This window comes from Strix aluco, chromosome 3, assembly GCF_031877795.1.
Source record: "Strix aluco isolate bStrAlu1 chromosome 3, bStrAlu1.hap1, whole genome shotgun sequence".
Taxonomy (NCBI): domain Eukaryota; kingdom Metazoa; phylum Chordata; class Aves; order Strigiformes; family Strigidae; genus Strix; species Strix aluco.
Window position 1 is genome coordinate 47,445,576 of NC_133933.1, and position 23,565 is coordinate 47,469,140.

Below are 23,565 nucleotides of genomic sequence, written 5' to 3' on the forward strand. Positions count from 1 at the left end.
AAGTAAGATTATATCACAACCATACCATTATTTTTTCCTATATACTTCTGATGAAACTGCCTACAAGATTTCTAGTTCCTCTGAACTACACCAGAAGTTCCTTTATTACTTCAAAATATATGAAAATACAGATACAGCAAGATACTCTCCTAGTGCCTCCACAAAGCTTAGGATTGCAGTGACACCACCACCACCAGTGACTGCAGCATGCCTCCGGGCAAGTTACTGGCTCTTCTGAAAGACACGGGAAATTTACAGCAACTTCAGTAAGGACCATGAATTCACTACCGAACTCTGCTTAAAGGAGAGTGCTGCACTCACTGATCTGTTTAGTGGACTGGCTCCCTGTGCAAAGACAGTCTCAAACTTGGTCAAGCCAAATGTCCTCAGCAGGAGAACTCAGGCTTTATCTTTCTTTATCAAGAGACCACTTAAGAGCCAGATGACTTTCAGCTTGCTTCTGTGTTTACCTACAAGGACAGCCTCAGAGGAGTTAGGATGCTAACAAATAACGTACATTGTTAATTTGCACAGTCCATCTCCATATTTCATTGCTTCCTCCTCTTCACTTTCCTAAAATGGCAGCCTCAGCTTTCTACTCTGAGACTGCTCAGATCCCTAACCTAAACAATATGAACATCAGGAAAGCCTAGTGTTGTAAAATACTCAGTGTGGCTTAGGACCAACAAAAGCAATCAGCACCATTTTAATTACCCCACGGTAGCTCCCTGTTTCCAGCTACTGCTCCAGGAGAGCACTGGTCGCCTGTAGGTTGGTTGACATGACTGCCAGCTCCACAGTGTGATGGTTTAGCCCCTGCTGGGGTCTGAGACCACGCAGCCGCTGCCCCTCCCCCACAAAGGGAGTGAAATACAAAGCCCCGAGACTGAGATAAGGAAAGGTTTAATACAGTAGTGCAACAGCAACGCAGCAAACAACACCAATAACAATAACAGTAATAGTGATAACAATGAACAGAGCAAAGTATATACCGATACAGCAGCGAGAGAACCGGCTGCGCCAACCACGCGATCACCGATTCTTCCCGCGCTCGCGCCAGGATGTGACGTCAGCATGATATATGAATAATCCAGCTAGAGCTTCCCCCCCACTGCTGGGGAAACTTAACCCTATCCTGGCTAAACCAGGACACACAGAGATGTCCTAGATACCACTGATGGCCCACTGAGGACAACCAAGAATATGCCAAGCATCTGTTAGACTCATGCAGAATTTTCCCTTATAGGTTAAAAAAACTGATTTCATAAGCACTTCTGGAAGTTCTCCATCAATTCTACTACATGTTTTAAATCAGAACAAATATACCTGAATGGCTTCATAAGAAGCTGAAACAGAGAATTAGTAATGAGGCCAGTACCAACCACTTCAAACAAGAAAAGAAAGTAAATCAATTACATTTGTACCTTGAGAGACTCATAGTGTTCTTGTCTAATTTCTTCATATTCCTCTAATATTTCTTCAAAGAAATCATCCTTTACACTTTCATCTAAGAGCTGGGAGCACTGGAAAAAAGGAATGGGAAAGCACTAAGTACATACTGTAACATACTATAGCAAGGACAGAATATGAACTTCAGACTAAGCCATCTGTCTTTCGGGCTCACTTCCAATTACACTTGACAACACTAAACTAAGCCTTACCACTAATCTGCAAACTAGATTCAAAACATATTTAAGAATACAATTATTACCGAGAGCACTGCCCTAATATACAGGTATTAGCAGAGCCAAGACTGGCTCTGCAAAGACCCGAGAGGAGAATACTCCAAGACTTTAGAGACTGAATAGTCACAGAAACAACGCACAGTTTGGCCTACTTCTTTCCAGCAGGTATTTGCCAGCTAAGACTATCCATTTGTCTGACAGATAGAGCATCCATCCCAGAAAACTCTAGACACACGTTTCATAGTACTAATGTCAGAAATACATCCAAAATAGAGAACAGCAGTTCACATCTAGCCCCATCTCTCTACACTATAAAACATCTCAAAACTACAGTCAAGGACACAGAGTGAATCAAGTCACCCTCACAATAGAAATAGGCATTTAGAGGTATCCAGTGACAATAGCTGACACAAGTCAGATGAGATAACCATGTGGCAGCAACAAATAACTGAAGCAACAGTAGCTTAGAAACTGGTCTCTGTCATGCCTCTTCAGTTCTCTCCCATAATGTTAAGCTTTAGAGGAAAGGATGAGAGGCACAACAGAAAAACAGGGCATGTATTTTTTCACGGATGAGAAACTATAATTTAGAACTTACAACCACAACACTCTTGGACGCATCCAGGACATGAATTACAGGTGCGCTATATCGTGGGGCAATTTTAACAGCTGTGTGTGTTCTTCAATGGAAAAGAAAAAGAGTAAGCATTTCACAACTGAAACAAACAAAAAAAAAAACCCAAACCCAATAAAAATCAGACAAAACCCACAGCAAAATAAATCCTGACAACGCACAGACCAGAACTTCAAAAGAAAGCAATTCATCCATCTGCTATGCACGGATGATTAAACACAGATTTTAATAATAGGTACATAAACACTTTTCTTCAAAGAGTATCAGAATGCTTTATAAATAATGTGTCAACTCACATTCCCTCACTGTTTCACCAGCTGACTAAAAATCAGTAACTCATAGTTTGAATCTCAGAAAATTTCAGTGAGAATGTTCCAAACTAAGCCTACCCAGAACTAACAAGTTTTTTTTAATCTTTTTTGCTCACCTTACATTTTTCCCTCCCACATGCTAGTTTCTGGGTCTATGGATTAGCATTAACATATTTCAGTGATGATTATTCCATTTCTATGATGCTCTACTTCAAAACCAGAGGCACATATCTTCTACTTACCTGAAGAAGGAATTTTGCCAATGGCCAATAAGTATTACAAACTTGCACCTGCTCGCTCAGTCAGGTCATTCACATGAATTCCCAATTCATCCAATTATTTAGCATTTATTCATATTTTAGTCCTCTTTGAAACACTTCAGCATATAATGAAAAATCACTTCCATATTATAGTACTTTGTTGATCAAATTAAAGTTTGGAGTCCTAAACTGAGGCCTAAGTGATCATGTGAAATGCAGCTGACTACCCCTGTTGCTCAGAGTCTTGCCAAACTGTGCAAGCAAGTGCAGGAACAAAGACCTTGCAGGCCAAAGCTCAATTTGCTTTATTGAACACTAGTCAAATACCATTTTTTAAAATAATTTAAATCAGAGCCCAGGAAGTGATCTTCCAAGCAAAGATAAGATCTCCTTTTTCTTCAGGGTCTGTCAAATATTTAAAGCACTTGGACATGGAGGTTACTGATGACTGGGCAACACAGCTGTGTAACCAACTGTCCAGGATCATCTTAATCTGCTTCCAGGCAACACACTTTTGATCTTGGCAGCTCCCTTTTTCTAAAAAAGATATTTTATCTTCTATTTTGATAGGAACAGACAAAGGAAATAAACAGGGCATGGTCCTACAATGGCACTGTATCAATTAGTACATACTAATTTTCGTATTTTTTTAAAAATAAATATTACCACAACAAAACTGTCACCATTATTTCTCAGTATCTGAATTTACCAAAGCAGTATAGTAAGAACACAAACATCAGCATTACTGTAAGTTATGAAGAAACTCCATTATGCAGATTCTGTAGACAAAATGCAGCCTCTTTTTCAAAATAACCTGACTTTCCACCCTTCCAAATACTTATGGTCTCCTTATTCCAAATAACAATGTTTATTTATTACAGAAAAAAGTGCAGATTGCTCTTCATTAGCAACCTCTGACATGTACACAACCCTTGAGAATGTACACATGAGGTTCAACTTAAAACTGTGGAAGTAAAATTAAATATATATTACTAATCCAGTCTTACATAAAGAATACCTTTACTTGACATATATTTTATAGAAACCGTATTTGTCTGGGCATATGCATAAGTATATATTTACATACAGTTCACATGAATAAAATTATTATTTATACATCAGTTATACATATATTCTTCAATAATTTCCATATGCAAAGATAAAACTAGTGCTGCCTTGCTGTTGGCTATGCTCATCTCTGTGAATAAATTCGACAAAATTGTTTGGTGCTGGCTATTTGACATCCATTACTAGGCCACAATGCCCTGTGGACAAACACTAAAAAGATCTGAAGAATGGGCTCTCCTAAGACCTCCACTTGAAATAATGCTTTTCTTTTTTTTCTTTTTTTATAAGAAAAAACCCTTCATGTCTGTTCTCAGTATCAAAGACATAGGAAAAAAGACTCACATGGAGAAGGAGAAAAAGGATACAGTTAACCGTGCATTATAACTATAGAACCAATAAGGACAGGTAGTGACCCTACTCTTCATTGTCTGTCAAATTATGGGATGATTCACTAAGGCCAAAAATATGGAATACAATGGTTCTGCTACTGTATGTGCTGCTCTAATAAAGAAAGCAACACTGCTAACAGGTTCTAGTTATGCAAGAAATGACCTCTGCAGTCATCTGAGCTGTCACCTACTCAAGCATATTGTACATCAGTTAGCAAAGCGTGACCCAAGGCCATTGCACGTGCCCAAAACACATTTGCGGTAACATTAATACTAGGTGTCAGTGGGCTGCCAACACCGGTCTTCAGGACATTGTAGCAGCTGTATTATTTCTTTTGAACACATCTGAGAGAACAAGATCTCAACAGAAAAGCTCAGCCTATCAAAAACAACATGGTAACTGCTTAAAGGCAAGCAGCTAGAATTTATCCTCTGTCAGCCTCCCTGAAGAGGACTGGGGGCTCAACCCAGCCAGCACAGTGGTTAACAACGATCCAGGAAAACACATTAACTTTCTTAGGACAATAGCTCCTTGATGTCAACACAACCATTTCTAGTCTCAAAATCCTACATTTTCAGAATGCTTTGGTGAATCGAAAGAGATCATTCAACCCCGTAGACGAACAGAACTGTATTCATATGCATATGCAGGTGAACTTTTAGAAGGAAATAACAGTACTTCCACATACAATATACACTTGCCAAATAACATAAACATTTCATTTTTGTGAGTGTTAAGATGTCCATTATTTGTTGTGTCCCAATCACATTTTACCTCTATCTTCTAGGACTTCTGATATAAGAAATAACATTCAGTCTTAAGTAAATACATAGCAGTGTGTGTGTTGGGGGAAAATGAGAGAGAGGGAGAGAGAAATGGCTACGAATTTTATTTTACCTTGGTTAACACTATTTTTGTACACATTTCCCATCTTCCCAACCGAGATAGCTTACTTAGAAGTAGTTGCTCCTCCAATCAGCAAAGGAATCTTTATTGCCAATCTCTCCATTTCCTTGGCGACAAAAATCATTTCATCCAAAGAAGGGGTGATGAGACCAGACAGGCCAATTATATCTATTGCAAATTTACAAACACACATACACAAAAGGTTTAGCAAATCCACTCTAGAAAGACACAGAAATTAATACAGAAAGACTTCTTTTATACATCAGATAGCTTCACGTGTCAGAAAACAGGGAGATAAAAAGCAGGGTAGTCACTAGAAGCGAGGTTTGACCTAATTAGAAAGTGAAAGCTTTCCAAGAATGAAAGCAATTCCAAATCCCCAGTTTAAGATATTTCTCATACAGTCTTCACAGCTGCTGAACATCTACTGCTCTAGTTTCAGCAATAAATACACAGTACTTCTGATTAGCAAGCTTCAAACCTCAGAAGTTTGGCACTGAAGAGAGAAATAAGACAAAATAATTGTAAGCTCTGCCCTTAGAAACAGCAAACACTTTCAAACTTCACCACCTATGTTCCACACAATTAGTTTTTTCCAAGATGCAACAGACTGTTTCAAAGCAACTGTAACTTGTTTCAGAAAGTTCATTATTTATTAGAACAATTCATTCTTGATTTCACACTCACTGATCTGACAGGCTGAATGCCAAGGTTCTTTTACTGATTTAAGACCCAAAGTTATTTAACCTTTCCAAGTCTCCATTTATCCATCTGTAAAACAAATACTAAAATACTTCTCTTGGAGTTGTCCTTTTGACACACATTTTCAGGTCCTCAGGCTAAGTTTCATGGAAGCACTAAGTACTAAAAAATTACTATTGTTAATGAAAAAGTTCTGATTTAGCTGAAGATAGTCTGACCAAATCATAGACAGCATAGGAATGCAATGAGTGGCAATAGAAAATGCAAGTGGGGTTTAAAAATCAAACAATTCAGGAGTACTGATGAAATCTCTATACCTGCTTTGTTCTCAACAGCAGCTCTCAATATCTTATCACATGGAGTCATGACTCCTAAATCAATAACTCTGTGAAAAGAAGTGAAATGATACAAGATTCTTTTAAAAAACAGGTCAAATTTCTGCTAAAGGGCAAATACATTAAAATTGAGATTTTTTTGTTTGTTTCTCTTAAGACCTCTGTTGGGAATTTTATTATAGGAAATAACTCCGGGTCTGCCAAAATTTTCAATACATCAGAGATCCAGGTGATACAGTAGATAAGAAAACTCAAGTGTAAGAAACTTTTAAAAAAATTTTTTTCATGGTTGTACTGAGTCTGGCTGAGGTGGAGTTAGTTTTCTTCAGAGCAGCTGGTATGGTGCTGTGTTTTAGATCTGGGACCAAAACAATGCTGGTAACACACTAATGTTTTAACTACTGATGAACAGTGTTTGTCCAGCATCAAGGCCTTCTCTGTTTCTCACACTAATCTCCCAGGGTATAGACTGGAGGGTATACAAGAAGTTGGGACTAGATACAATCAGGCAGATGACCCAAACCAACCAAAGAAATATCCTATGGCATTTGATGTCATGCTCAGCAACAAAAAGGGAGAGGAAAGGGTTTAGCAGGCATTAGCCATCTTTTGCACAGGAACTGGCTAGGCATCAGTCTACCCATGGGAGGTAGCGACTGATTTTCTTTGCACCGCTTGTTTTGGTTTCTCTTTCTCTCTTCTTCCACTTCTCCTTCGCTTAATAAACTTTTTTTATCCCCACCCACATTTTTTCTTGATTTTGTTCTTCCTCTCCTCTCTCCCCATTCCACTGAGGTTAACTGGATGGAAGTGAGCAAATGACTGTGTGGTGCTTAGCTGCTTACCAGGGTTAACTAACAGTAGTAGCATTTCTCTACGAAAAGGTTTTGTGGACATCACATCTTATATCAGGAACATAAGATGATTCATATCAAGGGGTTTTTGTCTTATTAAAGCATACATTTTATGAAGCAAGATGCTGCACTTCCCATTTTACTCCTATTGACCCTAGACACTGCCAAGGTTTTTATTTTTTTCAAGTAAGCCATGCCAGCCTGCTAGTTTCATTCAGCCTCACTCACACTTACGGTGACAGAAAACACTATGGCTTCAGTTCAGTAAGTCTAAATAAAGCTCAAGAAAGCCTGAAACCAATCAACAGAATTTCAAGTGATAATGAAACAGAATATACTGCATATACACAGCACTGCTACTGGCTTCAACCCTTTGTGTTTTAAAATAAAGGGATCATTTCGGCTCTTTTTAGAGCAAATTACAGCCCCATGTCAAAAACAAAACTAAAAGAATGAGCAGTAGGACAAGAGTTCCAAAGCAGATTCAGTTTTGCACAACATTTAACAGACACTTGACAAAGGGCTCTGATGGAAACATGATCATCACTCCAACACTGTTGCCAGCCCTGCTGCATGTACGCAGGCCTTGAAAGAGCTGACTTTTCTTGAAGTTCTGTCTTTTGAAGCTCAGAAACAGGATGAGAATCTCATCTCTTCTTTAACAAAACATATCCCAGCAAGTTTTTAAAACCTCAGTTAACAAACACCATGAAAAACACACTAAAAGGGTCATTTGAATCTTACAAGACTTCCTTTTTCCCAACACAACACACTACCCACACATAGTCTTGACTACTGCAACTGTCGTATCTCATTTCTTCAGACATTATCATTGTATGTTTAACTTATTTAACTAATATAAAACAAATACAAAAATTGATGCTCTCATCTATGTTTCAGTTGATGTTAAACTGTATTCACCTCAGACGTCAATTTATTAGGTAAAAAAGTATTAAAGGAGGAGGCTATACTCCCCCTTGCCTCCCCATCAGTAATAGTTGATATGATCTGTGTTTCCAACCACAATCTGGGGAACAGAGGTCAGTTCAAGAAATGCCCACCTCTGCCATCACCACAGCTGCAGCTAGCCTAAGATATTAATTAGCTAGCCTTATACAGTTGTGTACCCAGCTACTTAATATTAGTCTCTTTACCTGAAGTTGTTGCAGCCCAGAACAACTCCCACAATGTTCTTGCCGATATCATGTACATCTCCTTTCACAGTTGCTAGTACTATAGTACCATTATAAGGATCCTAAAAGTCAAACAAGTAACACAAGAGTTAAACTACTCAGAAGCCTCAGTATGTCTGAACAGATCCTTCAACAGTGCAATCCTAATCCATGACCAAGACTCCTAGTGTAGTACAAGTAATTGCAAAATGTAGTAGAAATAATACAGTCAGTATTAAAAACTATTTTAAAAGACCCAGGTAATAAAAACTTGCACAAGAATTATTCTTACAAATTGCATGCATGTTATTGAAAAAAAATCTGTGTTTAAAAAGCCACAATAGCATAAAAAAATTTCAGATCTGGATCACATTTCGTGCAGTGCAGTAACTGAACTCCTAAAGTACCTCTGCTCCAGATATAAACTTCATCAATAAAGAGCTTAAATAGAATATTTGGAACAAAAGGGTATGACCACTCAAACACATGCCTGCTTGTGCATCAAGAACAATCTTTCAATGCAATACTGAGAAGAATAAGAGGAATTAGCAAAAGCAGAAGAGACTAATTTTTTATGCAACACAAATAGCAAGGGAGACATTTCAGTGCAGTGATCAGGCTACGTCAGACTACTTAAGCTGAACAAACAGGCCAGAAAAAGGATCTCCTTGAAGAAGGGAAACTGTACTGTCACAAACTGGTTCTAGACTAGACAGCATTCAGCCCTGACGAAGGGGGCCTACCAGCAGGGCAACAGTGGAACTGCCTATAGCAATTCTCTACCACGACACAGGCCTTTGCACTACATTTTTAGTTGTATAATCACTGTTGTCACTTGGGGCAGCTCCAGGATATCACAGGCCATGTCTGAGTTGGTGCAGGATCAGATGCCAGTAACAGACTACTTAAATTGCACAGAATTTAAATGAAGTGGAAACCTGAGCATATTCTATGTGAAACTACAAAATATTTTTCCAACCAGTATCTCAACTCCTTTGCAGATTGCAGAACTGGAGGATTAGGTCCTTCTGTGAAGCAGGTTGTATTTCTGGACAGTATCAAGTAGCTCTCTACTTCATCAACCTACATTGTCTTCTGTCATCGCAATTTTCTGGGGGAAAAAACCCCTTATATTTTACCAAGAGTTATACTAGCATTTTCCATGGTCTTAACACATTTGTTGAACAAAATCCCTGGGTCCCCACAAATGCTGCTGTTTACTAAAATCTATTATCTCCCCAGTGCTCTTGTTTTACAGAAGACTGAGGAGCAAAGAAGGCAAAATGGAAGTCTGTAAGTCAGCCATCTCAGTACATCAATAAAAAAATTTGCAGCTGAAAATATACTGTTGGAACATAAGAGAAAACGGGGGAAGAGATTAATCAAGGACTGGGGGAAGAACAAGAAGCACTCCCCACATCTATGACACCCAGTAACTACTGATGATTTAACTAGTGACTAACCTCCAAGAAAAAAAACACCAAAACAAACGGATTTGCACATAAGAAGGAAAATCTGTGCTGAGAAACAGAAAACATGGGCCAGAGTACAGGCCATTTTAAATAAACCCTATCTAGGGCACACTGATTTCAATTGTCTCGTGCAAGGAGGTCCTCAAGTTCTGGGCACACATCCAAAGGGCTGAGTTTTTTTAATCCTCATAGAGATCCACAGCCACAGCTATTTATCCTCAAATGTAACTATCAACGCTTTATATTTCCTGGCTGTGACTAAAACTGTCCTGGAGGTTACAGTAGCCTGGGTAACATCAGATAGATCAGCTACCACAGTCTGCAAATAATTTTCCTTCAAGTCAACATCTAACTTCGGAGATAGATGCAGCTGTTTTTTCCTCTCTCTCCAATTCTCTATACAGTGACAGCATTTTTTTTGAAGAGGAAGGCACCACATCCATTGCCCAGCAGGAGGTAGAGGAAGCAGGAGGACAGAAGCCCTAGTTTTTCCCCTCCTGCTCACCTCAGCCACACAGAATATCTCACAATCTCTTCAGAGTGCTTGCTGTATTTTTAAGAACCTCCCAAATTCCACGTCACTTTTTAGCCAGAGAATTAAGTGTCAGAGTTTGCAGTAGATCCTAATCCAGTGCTCGTGGAAGCAATGGGGTAATGATTTTCACTGACTTCAAACAGTATCAGAACAAACCAGAAAGTGCCAAATACCAGCATTGTCATCTCAATTAAAATAAAAAAGAACAGCATGAGCAGGAGAGAAATGACACATAAAAAGGTGACTCATGACAGCCAGATAACAGATCCACTTGAGATACTGGAGAGAAGACACCTTCTTCATATCCAGAAACAACATGGGAATAGAGACTATCCTTCTTCCATTAAGATTAGTCAGGCTTGATTATCAGGTCATTCTTCTTTCTAAATTATTTGCTGTATTCATTATATTTATGCTGAACATTCATGTAACAGATCCACAGCAAATGGAAAGATACAGTGTAAGAAGATTTCAAGGGAAGAATCAGGAACCATTCAAAAATCCACAGAAGGGAAACCAAAGGAAATATACAAGTATCACAGTTTAGAGAAATTCTGCTATTCTTCCATTTTTGTGTGTGTGTGTGTGTAAGTATGAGATTCTGGTAACAGCTATTGTCTCTGAGAACTCACAAACACAAGGTAAGGCTCCACAAGACTAAAGACAAATAAATGTATATCAAACCTCAATTTGATAATCAGACAAAGAGAAGAAGAAAAATATTTAACAACCAAAACTGTAAGCACCTATCACATTATAAATCTAGTAGGAAACAGAAGACATGAGTATTTAAAAGGGGATTTTGTCCAATTCATCTGAACTCTCTTTTCTACTGAAGAGAATCTCATCAGTATGGATAAACAAGGGACATTCTATATCGTCATTTTCCAATGCTCCTATCACATATTCCATTAACCAAATTTAGAAGAAATTACTTCAAGTATTTGCACAGGCAGTTGATACAACTATTCTCAGGCATCACCAACTGTTGGCTGTGAAATAGGAAATGCCACAAAGGAAAATCCCACAAGGATCTGAAAATCACTGGATATTTTCAATTATATGTATTCTATACACTACATAAAAAGTAGTCTTTAGACACTAGTGAAAAAGCACACATATGAAAAGACAACTATATTCAGACCCTCTTCATAAATGCTTGTCCCCTGTAACTTGGTCATGGCTACACATGCAACAAGCATACTATTCTATCATAACAAGAGGTCCTGAAGTCACAGTCGATGAAGAAAAAGGATGTGAGAACTGTTTTGTTTAGCTGGGAGAATGGTCAGGGCTAGGGGGAAGGGAAGAGCTGAATAAAGAGAAGCATGGTAACAGGCTCTGAACATGCAAAAGGGAGTTCCAGAGTTCACTGAGGGCAGAAGTAGTAGAAGCAAACAGCAAAAATTGCCATAAAGTAAGAAGTACCATAAATAACACTAGAATTAAATGCCTACAAAAATACGAGAAATAAGTAACACTGGTATAAAGGGCCTACAAAGGCTTATGGCATCCTTCAGGAAACATGTGACAACAGCTTAGGCACACACCAAGCAGAGTTCCACAAAAACTGCACTTTATGAATTTCAGACCTCCTTCAAATTACACCAAGATTGTGAGTTTCCATATGACTGCATCAATTCTCCAGCATGAAAGCTGAATAAGTGTCATTAGCAAAAAATAATTTCAATTTTTGTCATGGCATGCTATCAAAGAGCTACAGCACAAAGGACTGTCTTGCCTCTTCCTCTATGCTGCCTCGTTTGGCTCTCCTTTCCTCTCTTTCTTTTTCCATATAGGGAATAAGGTGGCCAACTGCTTTCTTCATAACTCGAGCAGACTTTATCACCTGCATAGATAAAATAAACAATAAAGATTGGGTGTTAAGAATAGCCTCAGACTTTTCTTAGCTTTCTTTTATATCCATTCAAACAACAAACAAAACTTCATTTGCAAACCCAGATTCCAGCTTCGCAGAGCATTCTGTGGTAGCGGGCTGCTGGCCCTCCTGGACTGTCTACACATGACACTCGCTTTCACAGTGAAACCTCTTGGACCACTCACAACAGCACTGGAAGCTACAAACAGGCCCAGACTTAGAAGGTGATAAACACAGTAATTTTTATTTAGATCTTTTTTCTCTCTTGCTTTTTCACTGGCCTAGACTTAAACTGCATTTCAACTAAAGCAAAAACACTCAGCAAGAAAGGGAGTAAACCTGTAAAACTACATAAAGAAAGTCAAGTTCCAAAGTAAAGAAAAAAATAGGGCTGCTTCTTAGCAGCACCAGAATTTTCACAGTTCATGTGCTGTATCTGAAAAACAGTCAGCATAGAATGTTTTGGCTACATTTTACAATACTAGTTTTTGCAAAATAGGAAAATATATGAAATCATTTTCTCATTACCTGAGGCAGAAACATCTTTCCAGCACCAAAAAGATCACCAACTATTTTCATGCCATTCATCAGAGGCCCTTCAATTACATTTAGAGGTCTAGGATATTTTTCCTGATTTAATCTTGCTTCTTCTGTATCTGCAGTGACATACTTCTCAATGCCCTGGGAAAAAAATTGAGAAGCTTTTAACTTGCTAGAAATAAAACTTCTATTTAGCTGCCTTCTCCCCCCCAAAAAAAATCACAATGAAAGTACAAACAGATCCTTTAGATACTGCTAGGCTTTAAGAATACCTCAGAAGTGTATTTAAAATAGGTTTTCTTAGGAAACAAAACACCATAGTTCTTAGGCATATAAAGCTATTCAAAGCAAGAGTTCCCAGTATTAACAGATTGGTTCGTGTTTCTTAACCATGTCCTAAGAAAAACTAATCATTCAAAAACTGCTTCCTCAGCACAAGTGCCACGCAGTGCAGTACTGTTAAAGGACCTGAAAAACCCCTAGAAAGTAAAAGCAGTATGTTAGTGTTTCTACCAACACTAGCGGAATAAAATATTACAGGTCAAAGACTTCAACTTGTGAAGTTTAAAAACCAAAGTACCACAATTTTCTCTGTTACTGAAGTTAATTAAATACATTCTTCATTATTAATTAATGGCTTTTACAAGAATGGCAGTTGAAGAATTTTTAAAGCCAAAAGTGTCCCTTAAAGTCTGAACTGAAATCATGTCTGAGAGCTGATGGGTAACATAGTTTCCTGCACAGATTCACCTTTATGAGAGCATATTCCAGCCTTTCCTCCACAGAGCTTTTCCGCCACTCATCAGTCTGTACAACTTTTCTTCCTCCTTGGGCATGATTCTGAAAAGGAATGACATTCACAGGAGCTTGCAAGAGTAAGAAGTACAACTGTGGACTTTACTTCTAGAAAAGTGAGGATAATTTCAAGTACTGACCCATAAAATAATTTTAGATTACTCAAAAGATGGCTTTATATACATGCAAATCATATTGCAAATTCCTGTGATGCACTACAGACACTTAAGAGGGTCTACATCCCAAAGAGTATATACCTCATTGAAGATATAAACAAAACAAAGAAAAAGTAAAGGGGGGGGGGGGAAGAGGGAGTAGTTTAATAATTTTTCACATTCTTTAAAATGGTGAAATGACTAATCCTAAAGGTTTTACTTCTGGGAGCATGATTTAAATTGATTCCTGGCCCACACACTACACTTCATACACTTCATTTTAAAATTCTAATTAATTTGGCACTAACCCAGTTTCTGCTGGAATAGGTTATGTTATTCCATATCACAGACGTGTTTTCAACCAAGCGGCCTACAGAACTACAGTTTCTCATGCACAGAGACCATCCCAAACCCTTGCATAGCCTCTTCACCTCACACTCACGCTCTCCTTTGCTATGAATGCAAAGGCCAAAAGGGCTTCACAGTGCAAGGAAGGTTGTAAGCACCCAGCCCAGGAAGGCTCATGGAAAAGCACCCTGCCCACTACTTGAACCACCACACTTCAGGCAAGTAATTTCCTTCCTTGGTTATTCAACATAATCTAACATCTTTCAGTCTTTATGAACCTCCTATACTTTTGAGTGCTCATCAGCAAGTTTTTAAAGATAGAGCCATGGGAAAAGTGATGGAAAAAAGATCTCACTCATGGGAACAGAAACCAGAACAAGTTTTCATTCATGTTTATACGAACATTAGCTTCTCATTAGCTTCTCTCACAGCTTCTCATTGCCAAACCTTATTCACCTCATAGGTCTGGTTTGTAAAAAGGGAATGAAAGAAGGAGGAAAATGTTGCCTGGAGAGGCTGTACAGTCTCCATCCTTAGCTATATTAAAACCCCAACTGGACATGGCACTGAGGAACCTGCTCTTGCTGACTGTGCTCTGAGCAATGGTGTTGTACTAGATGATCTCCAGAGGTCCCTTCCCTCCTCAGCCCTTCTGTGATTCAATGAAAAGGTACCAAGTGCTCTTCAACCTCTGGTCAGACACTTTAACAAGGGAACCATTCCAACCTAAAAACAATCCATGAAGCTGTAGGGTGGGCATGCAGGGACCACAGTGGCAAGCACTACATGCAGATCTTTAAAAACAGGATGATTATACTGCATGCTGAGGATGAAAAAAATCTGCCTTTGGAAGAACAACTCCCATTGCCATAAACGGGACAAAGTTTTAGTCTGAGAATGTCTGCAGCTATACACCTTAACGAAAATGGGTTTTAATCTCAAAGTTCAGATGAAGACTGATCCCCCAAACCTGCAAGGATTAAGTTCCTTGTTTTACCCCACAGGTCTAGCATTCAAGCAACTGGCAAGGTACATTACTATTACCTGAAGGAACTAGAAGGAAACTTCACTGGCGCTCTATTAGAGGTGCGATACTTGAAATGGGACTGCACATTCTATGTTCTTTGTGCAGAATAAACTGCAGTAATTGGAAATAAAAAGAACATATGCACTTACTGACCAATGAATACACTTCCGTGTTAAAAAAACCCACCTTTAGACAAAAGAACTTAGAGCCTTCAATTCCACTATATCAGAGGAAGGTCTGAATAAATATTTTGAAATATGCCTCAAACTCCAAAACCTTATGTAATAATCCTTCCCACTGGCTGTAAGTCACTATCTATTTGAACTCTCACATTTGTCCAGAGCCAAGATGAAACCCAAATCAGGATGCTTATCTCCAGTGAAAACCTCAAGTTGTAATATTTTATGTTAAATTTTAACAAAGCTTTTAAAGACATTTTAAATCAAGAGTGTCTCTTTTTTGCAATTGGGGGATGTTTTACTCCCACAATGAAACTACTACCACGAATAAGAGCAGAGATTCCAACAATGGCTTCCCAAACTTCTAAACCTAGAAGGAGTTGTCATCCACTTCCATTTCTACTTTTTATGCCCCATTTAAATTCACATTCTGCCTTCTGCAGAAACACTGCTTAAGCAATCCCTTTCTCATTCCCCTTCTTTATGCAACCCTGATGGTAAAACTCTGCTTATACAGACAAGATCACTCCCACGTGAATTGCTTCAACACTAAGAGCACCATCTAAAATAGCCTAAGCACAAGGGATAGGGAGATTCTTCCTGTACTGGTTTTCAACATGTTGCCATTGTTCCTAAAAAGGACACACCACCATAGGGCAAACTACAAACCAAATGAAGCTGTGCACAGAAATAACACTTCCAGGAGCTACAAAACAGGCATGCAGATCTTCTTGAGCACTTAAATCGAGGAGCCACCTAACTCAGAGAGATTTATGCTGTATCTTCTTCTGTTCTGAACAGGATTTCACCAGTCTTACAGCTGATAATCTGGAAACCTTCTGGTGTGTAATCTTTGCCTTTTATCACCACCATCATTACAGCATCTCAAAAACACTAAATAGCTGATCCTCACTCTTGACATGAGTTACATGAACTGGAAGTCTACGGCACAGCCAGGAACCACAAGCAACTACTTCACCTTTGACATACACTCCAAGCAAACCATTACCACCAGAGAAACAGGTTTACTCTTCGTCTGCCACAGTGCACTTGTCAGTTAAGGTTCAGCACCAAGATTTGCTTTGCTTGAGGGTTGGCCTTTTCTGTTTTTTGTTAGGTTTTTTGTTTGTTTGTGAGAATGTTTGGAGGGGGCGGGGAGGAATTTGGTTGGGGTTTTCTGCTGCTTCTTGGTTTTGGGTTTTTGGGTTGTTTTTTTTTAAAAGAATGCCTACGCAGCACAGTCTCCTGACCATATGAAGAACTCTGGTGCAGGATCTTTCAAGGCACCTATGAAATTGGAGAGGCTCAATCACAGAGTTCACATTTTATTCTATATTAATAACTGAACCACTAGTAGCATCATCAGTAACTTCTAACATCCACTGTTAGATTGACACATGCAGTTTATAGGCTGTTCTACCTATCATCAGCAGGGAGGTGTTAAAGCCCAGGTGCTAAACTAACTACTATTCAAAGCTTAAAACTCGAAGTTACCTGAGCATAATGTAAAAGTTTCTCTGTCGCATCAGGATCTTTGTTCCAGATTAGATTCTCACACAGCTGTAGCAATTCCTTGTGGATATCATCATATACGGGCAAATTCCCAGCATTCACAATTCCCATGTCCATGCCATACTGGAAAAAAAACATACAGAATCCCCCAACCAGAGCTGTCAGACATAGCACTGCAGATCTGCCAAGTGCAAACATAGTGAAGCCAAGAGTACATCATACCTTAATCGCATGGTAAAGGAACACCCCATGCATTGCTTCTCGAATGGCATCCATTCCTCGAAAGGAGAAAGACAGATTGGAAAGACCTCCACTTATCCTGGCTCCTGGCAGTGTTTCCTATAGGAATTGCACATAGATTTTTAGGAAAGTGCTTTCCAAAAGGGAAACCTAAACAAAGCATTCAGTCCATGAAACAGTTTGCCCCTGAACTGCAGTGTACTGGCCATGCATCCTTTCTCTCTTTCCTGTTCCAGATCCTTCTAGTCACTCAAATTCATAAAAAGCAATTCAAGTATCTGTAGAAAAACACACAAGGAAAGATCCAGCCTAGTTACATGTAAGCAACTATCACAGTTTCCACAGTCTTAGGTGCTATTCTAAACATACCAGTCCTCCCAGAGCAACATTTCAGATGTTCCCCATGCACACCTCCTTATGGCTCTCATCCCCCACTCCTCTGGAAACAGGAACAGCCAACCTGCCTGCGCTCGTATGTCTCAGGACTAGGCTGTAGCTGAGCAGCTAACTTCAAGGGTACAGCCTCCCTTCCAGAAGCCCTGTGGTGACAAAACAGCCTGTGGGATGTTCAAGCCCCAGACTGCTACTGACAGAGCATCTCCAGACCATCAAGTTGCCTTGTGAAACACAACAGCGCAGCTTCCTTGGCTGTATTCACATGATGCTTTCACTGCTGCACTTCCTTACACACATTTTGGCTAAATAAATAGTCAAGTTAATGCACAAATCCCTTCCACAGTAACAAAAATTTTATTAATTTAAAAAGGCAGCTTTCATGTACCTTCAAAGAGGTCCTTTTAGCTAGAACATGAATGTGATTTTTACCTCATTTAAGTAATATAGCATACTTACAGTAGAGATAATGGATTGAAATATATTTATAGAACTATTTGAAGTTCTTCTACTGGAAATACAGCAATACTGGGGAGTGGCTGCACTCCAGAGGAATAGTCCCCCTTGCTAATTTAAAATGTCTATCATTTTGCAGCAGTGTTTTGTTGTTGTTTGGGGTTGGGGATGTTTTTCTGGTTTTGGTGGTTTGGGTTATTAAGTAATCTCAGTAAAATAGTTCAGGCTAAAATAAGTTTACAACTCACTTTTATGGTTTTAGTAGCATTGATAAAATTCATGGCATACAGGTTATGTTCTTCCATTCCAGTTCCTATGGTCAAAATATTAGGGTCGAATATTATATCATTTGGATTGAAGTACACTTTTTCCACGAGGAGGTGATAAGCTCTGGAACAAATTGCAATCTTGGTTTCTGTTTCTGTTGCCTAGTGAAGAAAAAGAATTCTGACATGAAACTTACTGACAACAAAAAATAAACTCCCCAGAAATCATTTACAGTTCCAGTTACTCAAGACTGACAATCTGAACACCACAAATATTAAAAAAGGATAATATATAAGCATTTTGTATTAGAAGTATCACCACACCTGTACCTGGAATTTTGACTCAACTCATTAAAACCAATTTTGTTCCCCAATATTTTGTCATCCTATGCAAAGTTTAATGTTTTTTGACATAATTAAATTAATTCACAAAGATTCCACTCTCATACAAAACTCAGTTTCTGAACTAAAAAAAAAATCTTCTATGAAGGAAGGAAGAGTTCAGCCTGGCTGAATAGCAAGAGGCACGCTCTTGTGCTGGCAGAGCTATCTTAGAGCAGTACTTGGATTCCTCAAACATGTGAGCAGCATAAGAAATGCTTACACATCAGGGTCAAAATTATTGCTAAGACTATACAGACCTCTTTGAACCACCTGTGTCAATGAAACAAAACAATTTTGTCCTGCACAAGAGTAAGAAAGCCTTGCACTCCAGAAGAAAAATACCTCTCCTTTAAAGCAATACTCACCTGCCCCATTTCATCAAAAGCCATGACAACCACAGCTGCTCCATACAACTTAATTTTCCTTGCTTTCTCCAAAAAGTCTTCCTCACCTTCCTTCAGACTGATGCTGTTTACAATGCATTTCCCTTGGCAACATTTCAAACCTGCTTCAATCACTGAAAAATTTGAGGAGTCAATGCATAACGGCACCTGTAAATAACAGGGAAGTAAGCCAGGGGAATACATACAAGTTATGAATTAGAGTTCCATATGCTGTTTGCCCATTTGGACATAAAAATACACACAACATTAATCAGTATTTATGAATAAAAAGTTTCCAGATGGTATTTGTAGATTCACTTTTCTTTAAATGCAAAATTTGGAGCAAATTTAACTCAAGAGCTTCTATGGCAAGTCCATCACATACTATACAGAGACCTCTACTTCTCCCTGTATTGCCTTGCATTTCTGATTTAGATATTCATTTTTAGAGAATGCACATCGCAGAATTATCATTTAAAACCATCCTATACCCATAGAAATTTTAAATTTTGTGGAAAGCAATACCGTCATGCACTGCCAATATATAGATTATGGCTCACAACTGCTACAAAAGGCACCTGAATTTGGCTTTTCTAACCAATGAAAAGAACTGGCATATATTTAGCTGAAATCCAACAGAGAACGTTACAACTTCTGCTTCCCCCAAAGGTCTTCCCTATTACAGTACCTTTTCCTCTTGGGGGACACCTACGTCTGCTTATTAAGCACCTAAATTGGTTACTAAATATATCAATATCAACATTTTCTGAAAGGCAATTTCCAACGCAATAAAGTGTTCTTTTATTGCGCTTTGGAGTGACTCAATTACAACCTTTGCAATATCAGGTTCTGAAGAAATCAAGTTACAAAATCTGGTCATTGCAGCAGGGCCGTCAAGCATCCCATCATCCATATTGATGTCAAGAACCTGGGCCCCCATCTCAACTTGCAATTTGGCCACACTCAGGGCTTCCTAAAGAAGAAAGTTAAAAACCAAAACAACAGTCAGTAGAAAAAAAGCCTAGTCATTCTCAGGATAACATTTCACTTCTCCAAAATAAGCACGCAGCCAAAAATTTAAAAATTTATAAGACATCCCATAAGAGAATAAGGAAATGGTCTGTGATGTACAACAACATAAAAAAGTTGTTAGCATGGCAAAAACTGGTAACTAATTTGTTCACAAAAACATGACACCAGAGACCCAGTGTGCTGGTAGTGTCATTGATTTTAGACAGCTGGTCATATGCTTAATTGAATTTAAGATTTGCATGGTAACAAGGACTTCTGACTGCACAAGATTACAGAAAAACAGTCTCTGCAATGGTATGAAATAAGGGAAGTAAAGGTCTTGCATCACAAGCTCTGCTGTTTTATAACACCGAGTAATTTTTGGAGGTTGTTTGACATTTTTTCCAGCTGCAGAATAATTACCAAGTGCTAAGAAGGAAATATTAAAGCTTTCCCTCCAGCCCACATAATTATCTGAACACCCATGTCTGTTCGTTTGCTCTTTTTTGTCACTCTGCAGACTGAGGAGACAAAAAAGAAAAAGGTTTTTAGTGGCTCACAGTCCCTAACAACCTATATTTAAAGCTCTCTTTATTTAATAGGTCTAACCTGCTTCATGACTTCTAAGGGCTTAAGAGTCAGACTTCCTTAAAAAACAAACTAATGCTTTAATTTTGATTGCATCAACGAGAACAGCTGAGCACACTCTGGGACAGAGTCTCAACTCTCAAGAAATGTCACTTTACTATTTGTTTGAATGTGACAGTAACAAGTTACACCAGTAAAGAATGAGCCCCCTCCAGCCTTTTCATTTCTGCCCTGCAGCTGTTTCAAGAAAGCAGTTACCTTCCAAGCACCTTTTTCTGTAGCAACTCTCATGTAGCATGCTGGAGCCAGTGATCCAAAGTATATAAAAATTACATGCAACCATAATGCTTACCAGGATTGGAGAAGGAAAGGAAAGAAAGTGAGGGCTGCAGAGGGACACAATCTATCCCAAATCAAATGTACCCCACATGTTGGAAGGAGGGATTACACCCACCTTCCTTCCTTCCTCCTTTGTAAATCCATTCCTAGATACAGCACAGACCAAGACGTTTTCTTAACCATCATCAGCTGTGTAACTTAATTCAAAATGGAAAGTCAAGTTTCCTGTGACACTTAGTCAAGGCAAAAAAAAAACAACCATACAAAAAACAGCCCTTGTAAAACCCTTCTCACAAATTTATTAGGAGCTGGTAAGCACAGAAACAATGGACACTGGGAAAGTAAATTCTCCTTGTTTTCGTACTCTTGTAACTGGTGTAGAATAGTGCTTTGTGCCAGCAAAATAAAGAACTACTAACACAGTGCAATGGAGCAATGAAAACAATCAGAGCATCAGCTATAAAGATTACTGTTAAAATATATACTTCGTAATTGCCTGCCATGATGAGTTTAGCAAACTTCCGTGATCCTGCAACATTGCAGCGTTCGCCAATATTAACGAAGTTGGTGTATGGCCCAATCCTGAATGGCTCCAGCCCTTAAAAAGATATTTTTGAACATATTTGTAAAAACAGAAAAGAAAAAACTTTAAGAAAGGCAAAATCCATTTTCTAAACTGTGAAGTAGATGTGTGTCTCTCTTTAAGAACAGTGATTTCTCAGCACATCAGAATGTACACAAATCTAATGAGTAACTAGCAAAGAAATGCAATGAAACAACTTCCAACACATATGCCAAAGGTTTCTAACCTTCCTCAATGACAGTCAATAATTTACCTGACCCACAAAAAAAATAACAGCCTATTTGTCCAATATAAAATGACGTGAAGCTACGATTCTTTGGACATCTATGTGTATGCACATACACACCTTCTCCCAACTTCCAACGATGTTATCTCATGACTCTACCACCACCAGAGAAGCAGCCCACTGAACTGACTGACAAAGAAGGACAGCTCTTAACCACATGCCCAAGTTCAGATAAACAAGCCAAGTGGGACCCTCGGGCAGCAGGCAACTCAGAGGCAAACAAACAGCAGACCAGAATAAGCTAATGCATGAAACCACAGGCCAACAATGATTTATTTAACTTATGCTAAACTGACTTCACTTTGAGATTAAAATATCAGACCAAAAAGAAGGTACTGCTTTGCTTGGATACATAGCCCAAAGGCTTAAAAGAAGGGCTGGCTGAGGAACATACAGATCTAGACTTCGCTAAAAAAAGACATTCTAGACCTGGATATATTGCTGGAATACTGTCCCAGTACAACTGGATCAACATCTGAGGTGACACAGGGCAGCTCTCACAGCAGGTGAGCAAAGATCTCATCCCAGCTCTGCCATCAACTGTAGTCAAATCACCTGATCTCTCTGTGCTTGACCCTCCCCTGTTGCAAGGTGAGGATATGCTCCCTCACCATTACAAAATGTCTGAGACTTGCAGGATAAAATATGCTAACTTGGTTGTATTATACAATTGTAATAAAATGTTCCATTAATCCTTTGGCCAAAGCAGTAAGATTTAGATCTCATTATACACCTATAAGCTTGCTGGATTCAGGTAGAACCAGAAACTCATAGTGCCATTCTAATCAGCAGAAAACAGCAAATAAATTTATAAAGGAAGGTTGCACGAGTTCTAAAGCTCAAACTGTTATACTCCGTTTTACCTGACAGCAGCATGTAACCTTGAGAGAGAGAAGGTGGAACACGAGGCTTACAGAATTTCACAGCTTCAGCAATTTTCCTGAGTTACAGAAAGAGGAAAGTAAAGAGTAGAGTTTTCATTTAAAATTAAACCACTCCAGACAAGGCTCAAATAGAATTTACTAGACATATACCCACGTCTCCAATTTTGCCCTGTAGCAGACAAGACTAATTAGCCAGTTTCACTTTGTGTGGCCAAAGGCAAAAACATACTCCCAGAAGATCCTATCATAGCTGTTTGCAGAGAATGTACAAAGTTGAAGATTTATCAAATACAGAACATGAGATACTGTGCCAATGGGATACTTGATGGATATCAGAACCAGTCCTCAACCACAGCAACTCTTACTGTATTCATGATTTGCTGAGCTGAGCAATTGCTGATGTGCAGTAAAAAAAAACCCAAGTGACAAACATTGTTCTGTGCCGAGACACATTTCTCAGATGCCAAATATCTCATGGTGTTCACGTTCACTTTCACTTCACGCCAGTCAGAAGCGACACACAGTGTCCTCTAGCTGTTCATATGCCACCTCTTCCCAGTTTGTACTGGGGTAAAAAAAAAAAAAAAGTCAATCACAAGGGCCCCTTCTCTTTCAAGTCCAGGTGGAAAAGGGAGGTTTTCCCACTGACCTACTTCCAGTGACAAAGGTATGAAATGGTCCTTCTGACTGGCGAGGACTAGCACTAGTACAGCATTCCCAGATCTCCTGTTCAGACATTTCCTCCCAACACCCACACATACCTTCCTTTCCTTCTACCATCAGAGGAAACCTTAAGTTTCACCTTGTGGCTAAGAGTGCCAGAGAGAGAAAGAACGTATGGCATAAGGGAGCAGAGACAGGAAATCTATTCTATCCAGCATTAAAAAGGGAGGAGTAATTCTGAAATAATTTTAGATGACAAAACAGCAGAGGTATAATCCTTGTTTGAGCCATGCCTCTACTGATTCTTCATGATACACATGGCTATGAAAA

The 23,565-nt window shown here is 38.9% G+C and overlaps 1 protein-coding gene across 7 annotated transcripts in view; it reads right to left on the bottom strand.

The window, feature by feature from the left end:
* MTR (5-methyltetrahydrofolate-homocysteine methyltransferase) overlaps positions 1 to 23,565 on the bottom strand; it is a 59,210-nt gene that overhangs the window by 14,999 nt on the left and 20,646 nt on the right. For 3 of the 7 annotated variants that reach the window (XM_074818397.1, XM_074818398.1, XM_074818399.1), the window contains exons 12-26: positions 22,552 to 22,628; positions 21,305 to 21,417; positions 19,714 to 19,854; positions 18,864 to 19,049; positions 18,097 to 18,276; positions 16,982 to 17,098; positions 16,742 to 16,882; positions 13,494 to 13,583; positions 12,732 to 12,884; positions 12,066 to 12,173; positions 8,300 to 8,400; positions 6,274 to 6,341; positions 5,302 to 5,422; positions 2,284 to 2,365; positions 1,425 to 1,523 (exon numbers count right to left, since the gene is read on the bottom strand). In XM_074818397.1, the coding sequence (XP_074674498.1) occupies positions 1,425 to 1,523; positions 2,284 to 2,365; positions 5,302 to 5,422; positions 6,274 to 6,341; positions 8,300 to 8,400; positions 12,066 to 12,173; positions 12,732 to 12,884; positions 13,494 to 13,583; positions 16,742 to 16,882; positions 16,982 to 17,098; positions 18,097 to 18,276; positions 18,864 to 19,049; positions 19,714 to 19,854; positions 21,305 to 21,417; positions 22,552 to 22,628 (1,777 nt within the window). Of the gene's footprint in view, positions 1 to 1,424; positions 1,524 to 2,283; positions 2,366 to 5,301; positions 5,423 to 6,273; positions 6,342 to 8,299; positions 8,401 to 12,065; positions 12,174 to 12,731; positions 12,885 to 13,493; positions 13,584 to 15,085; positions 15,180 to 16,741; positions 16,883 to 16,981; positions 17,099 to 18,096; positions 18,277 to 18,863; positions 19,050 to 19,713; positions 19,855 to 21,304; positions 21,418 to 22,551; positions 22,629 to 23,565 lie in introns of those variants that run through there. The other 4 variants (XR_012622473.1, XR_012622474.1, XR_012622475.1 and 1 more) reach the window with 4 other exon arrangements.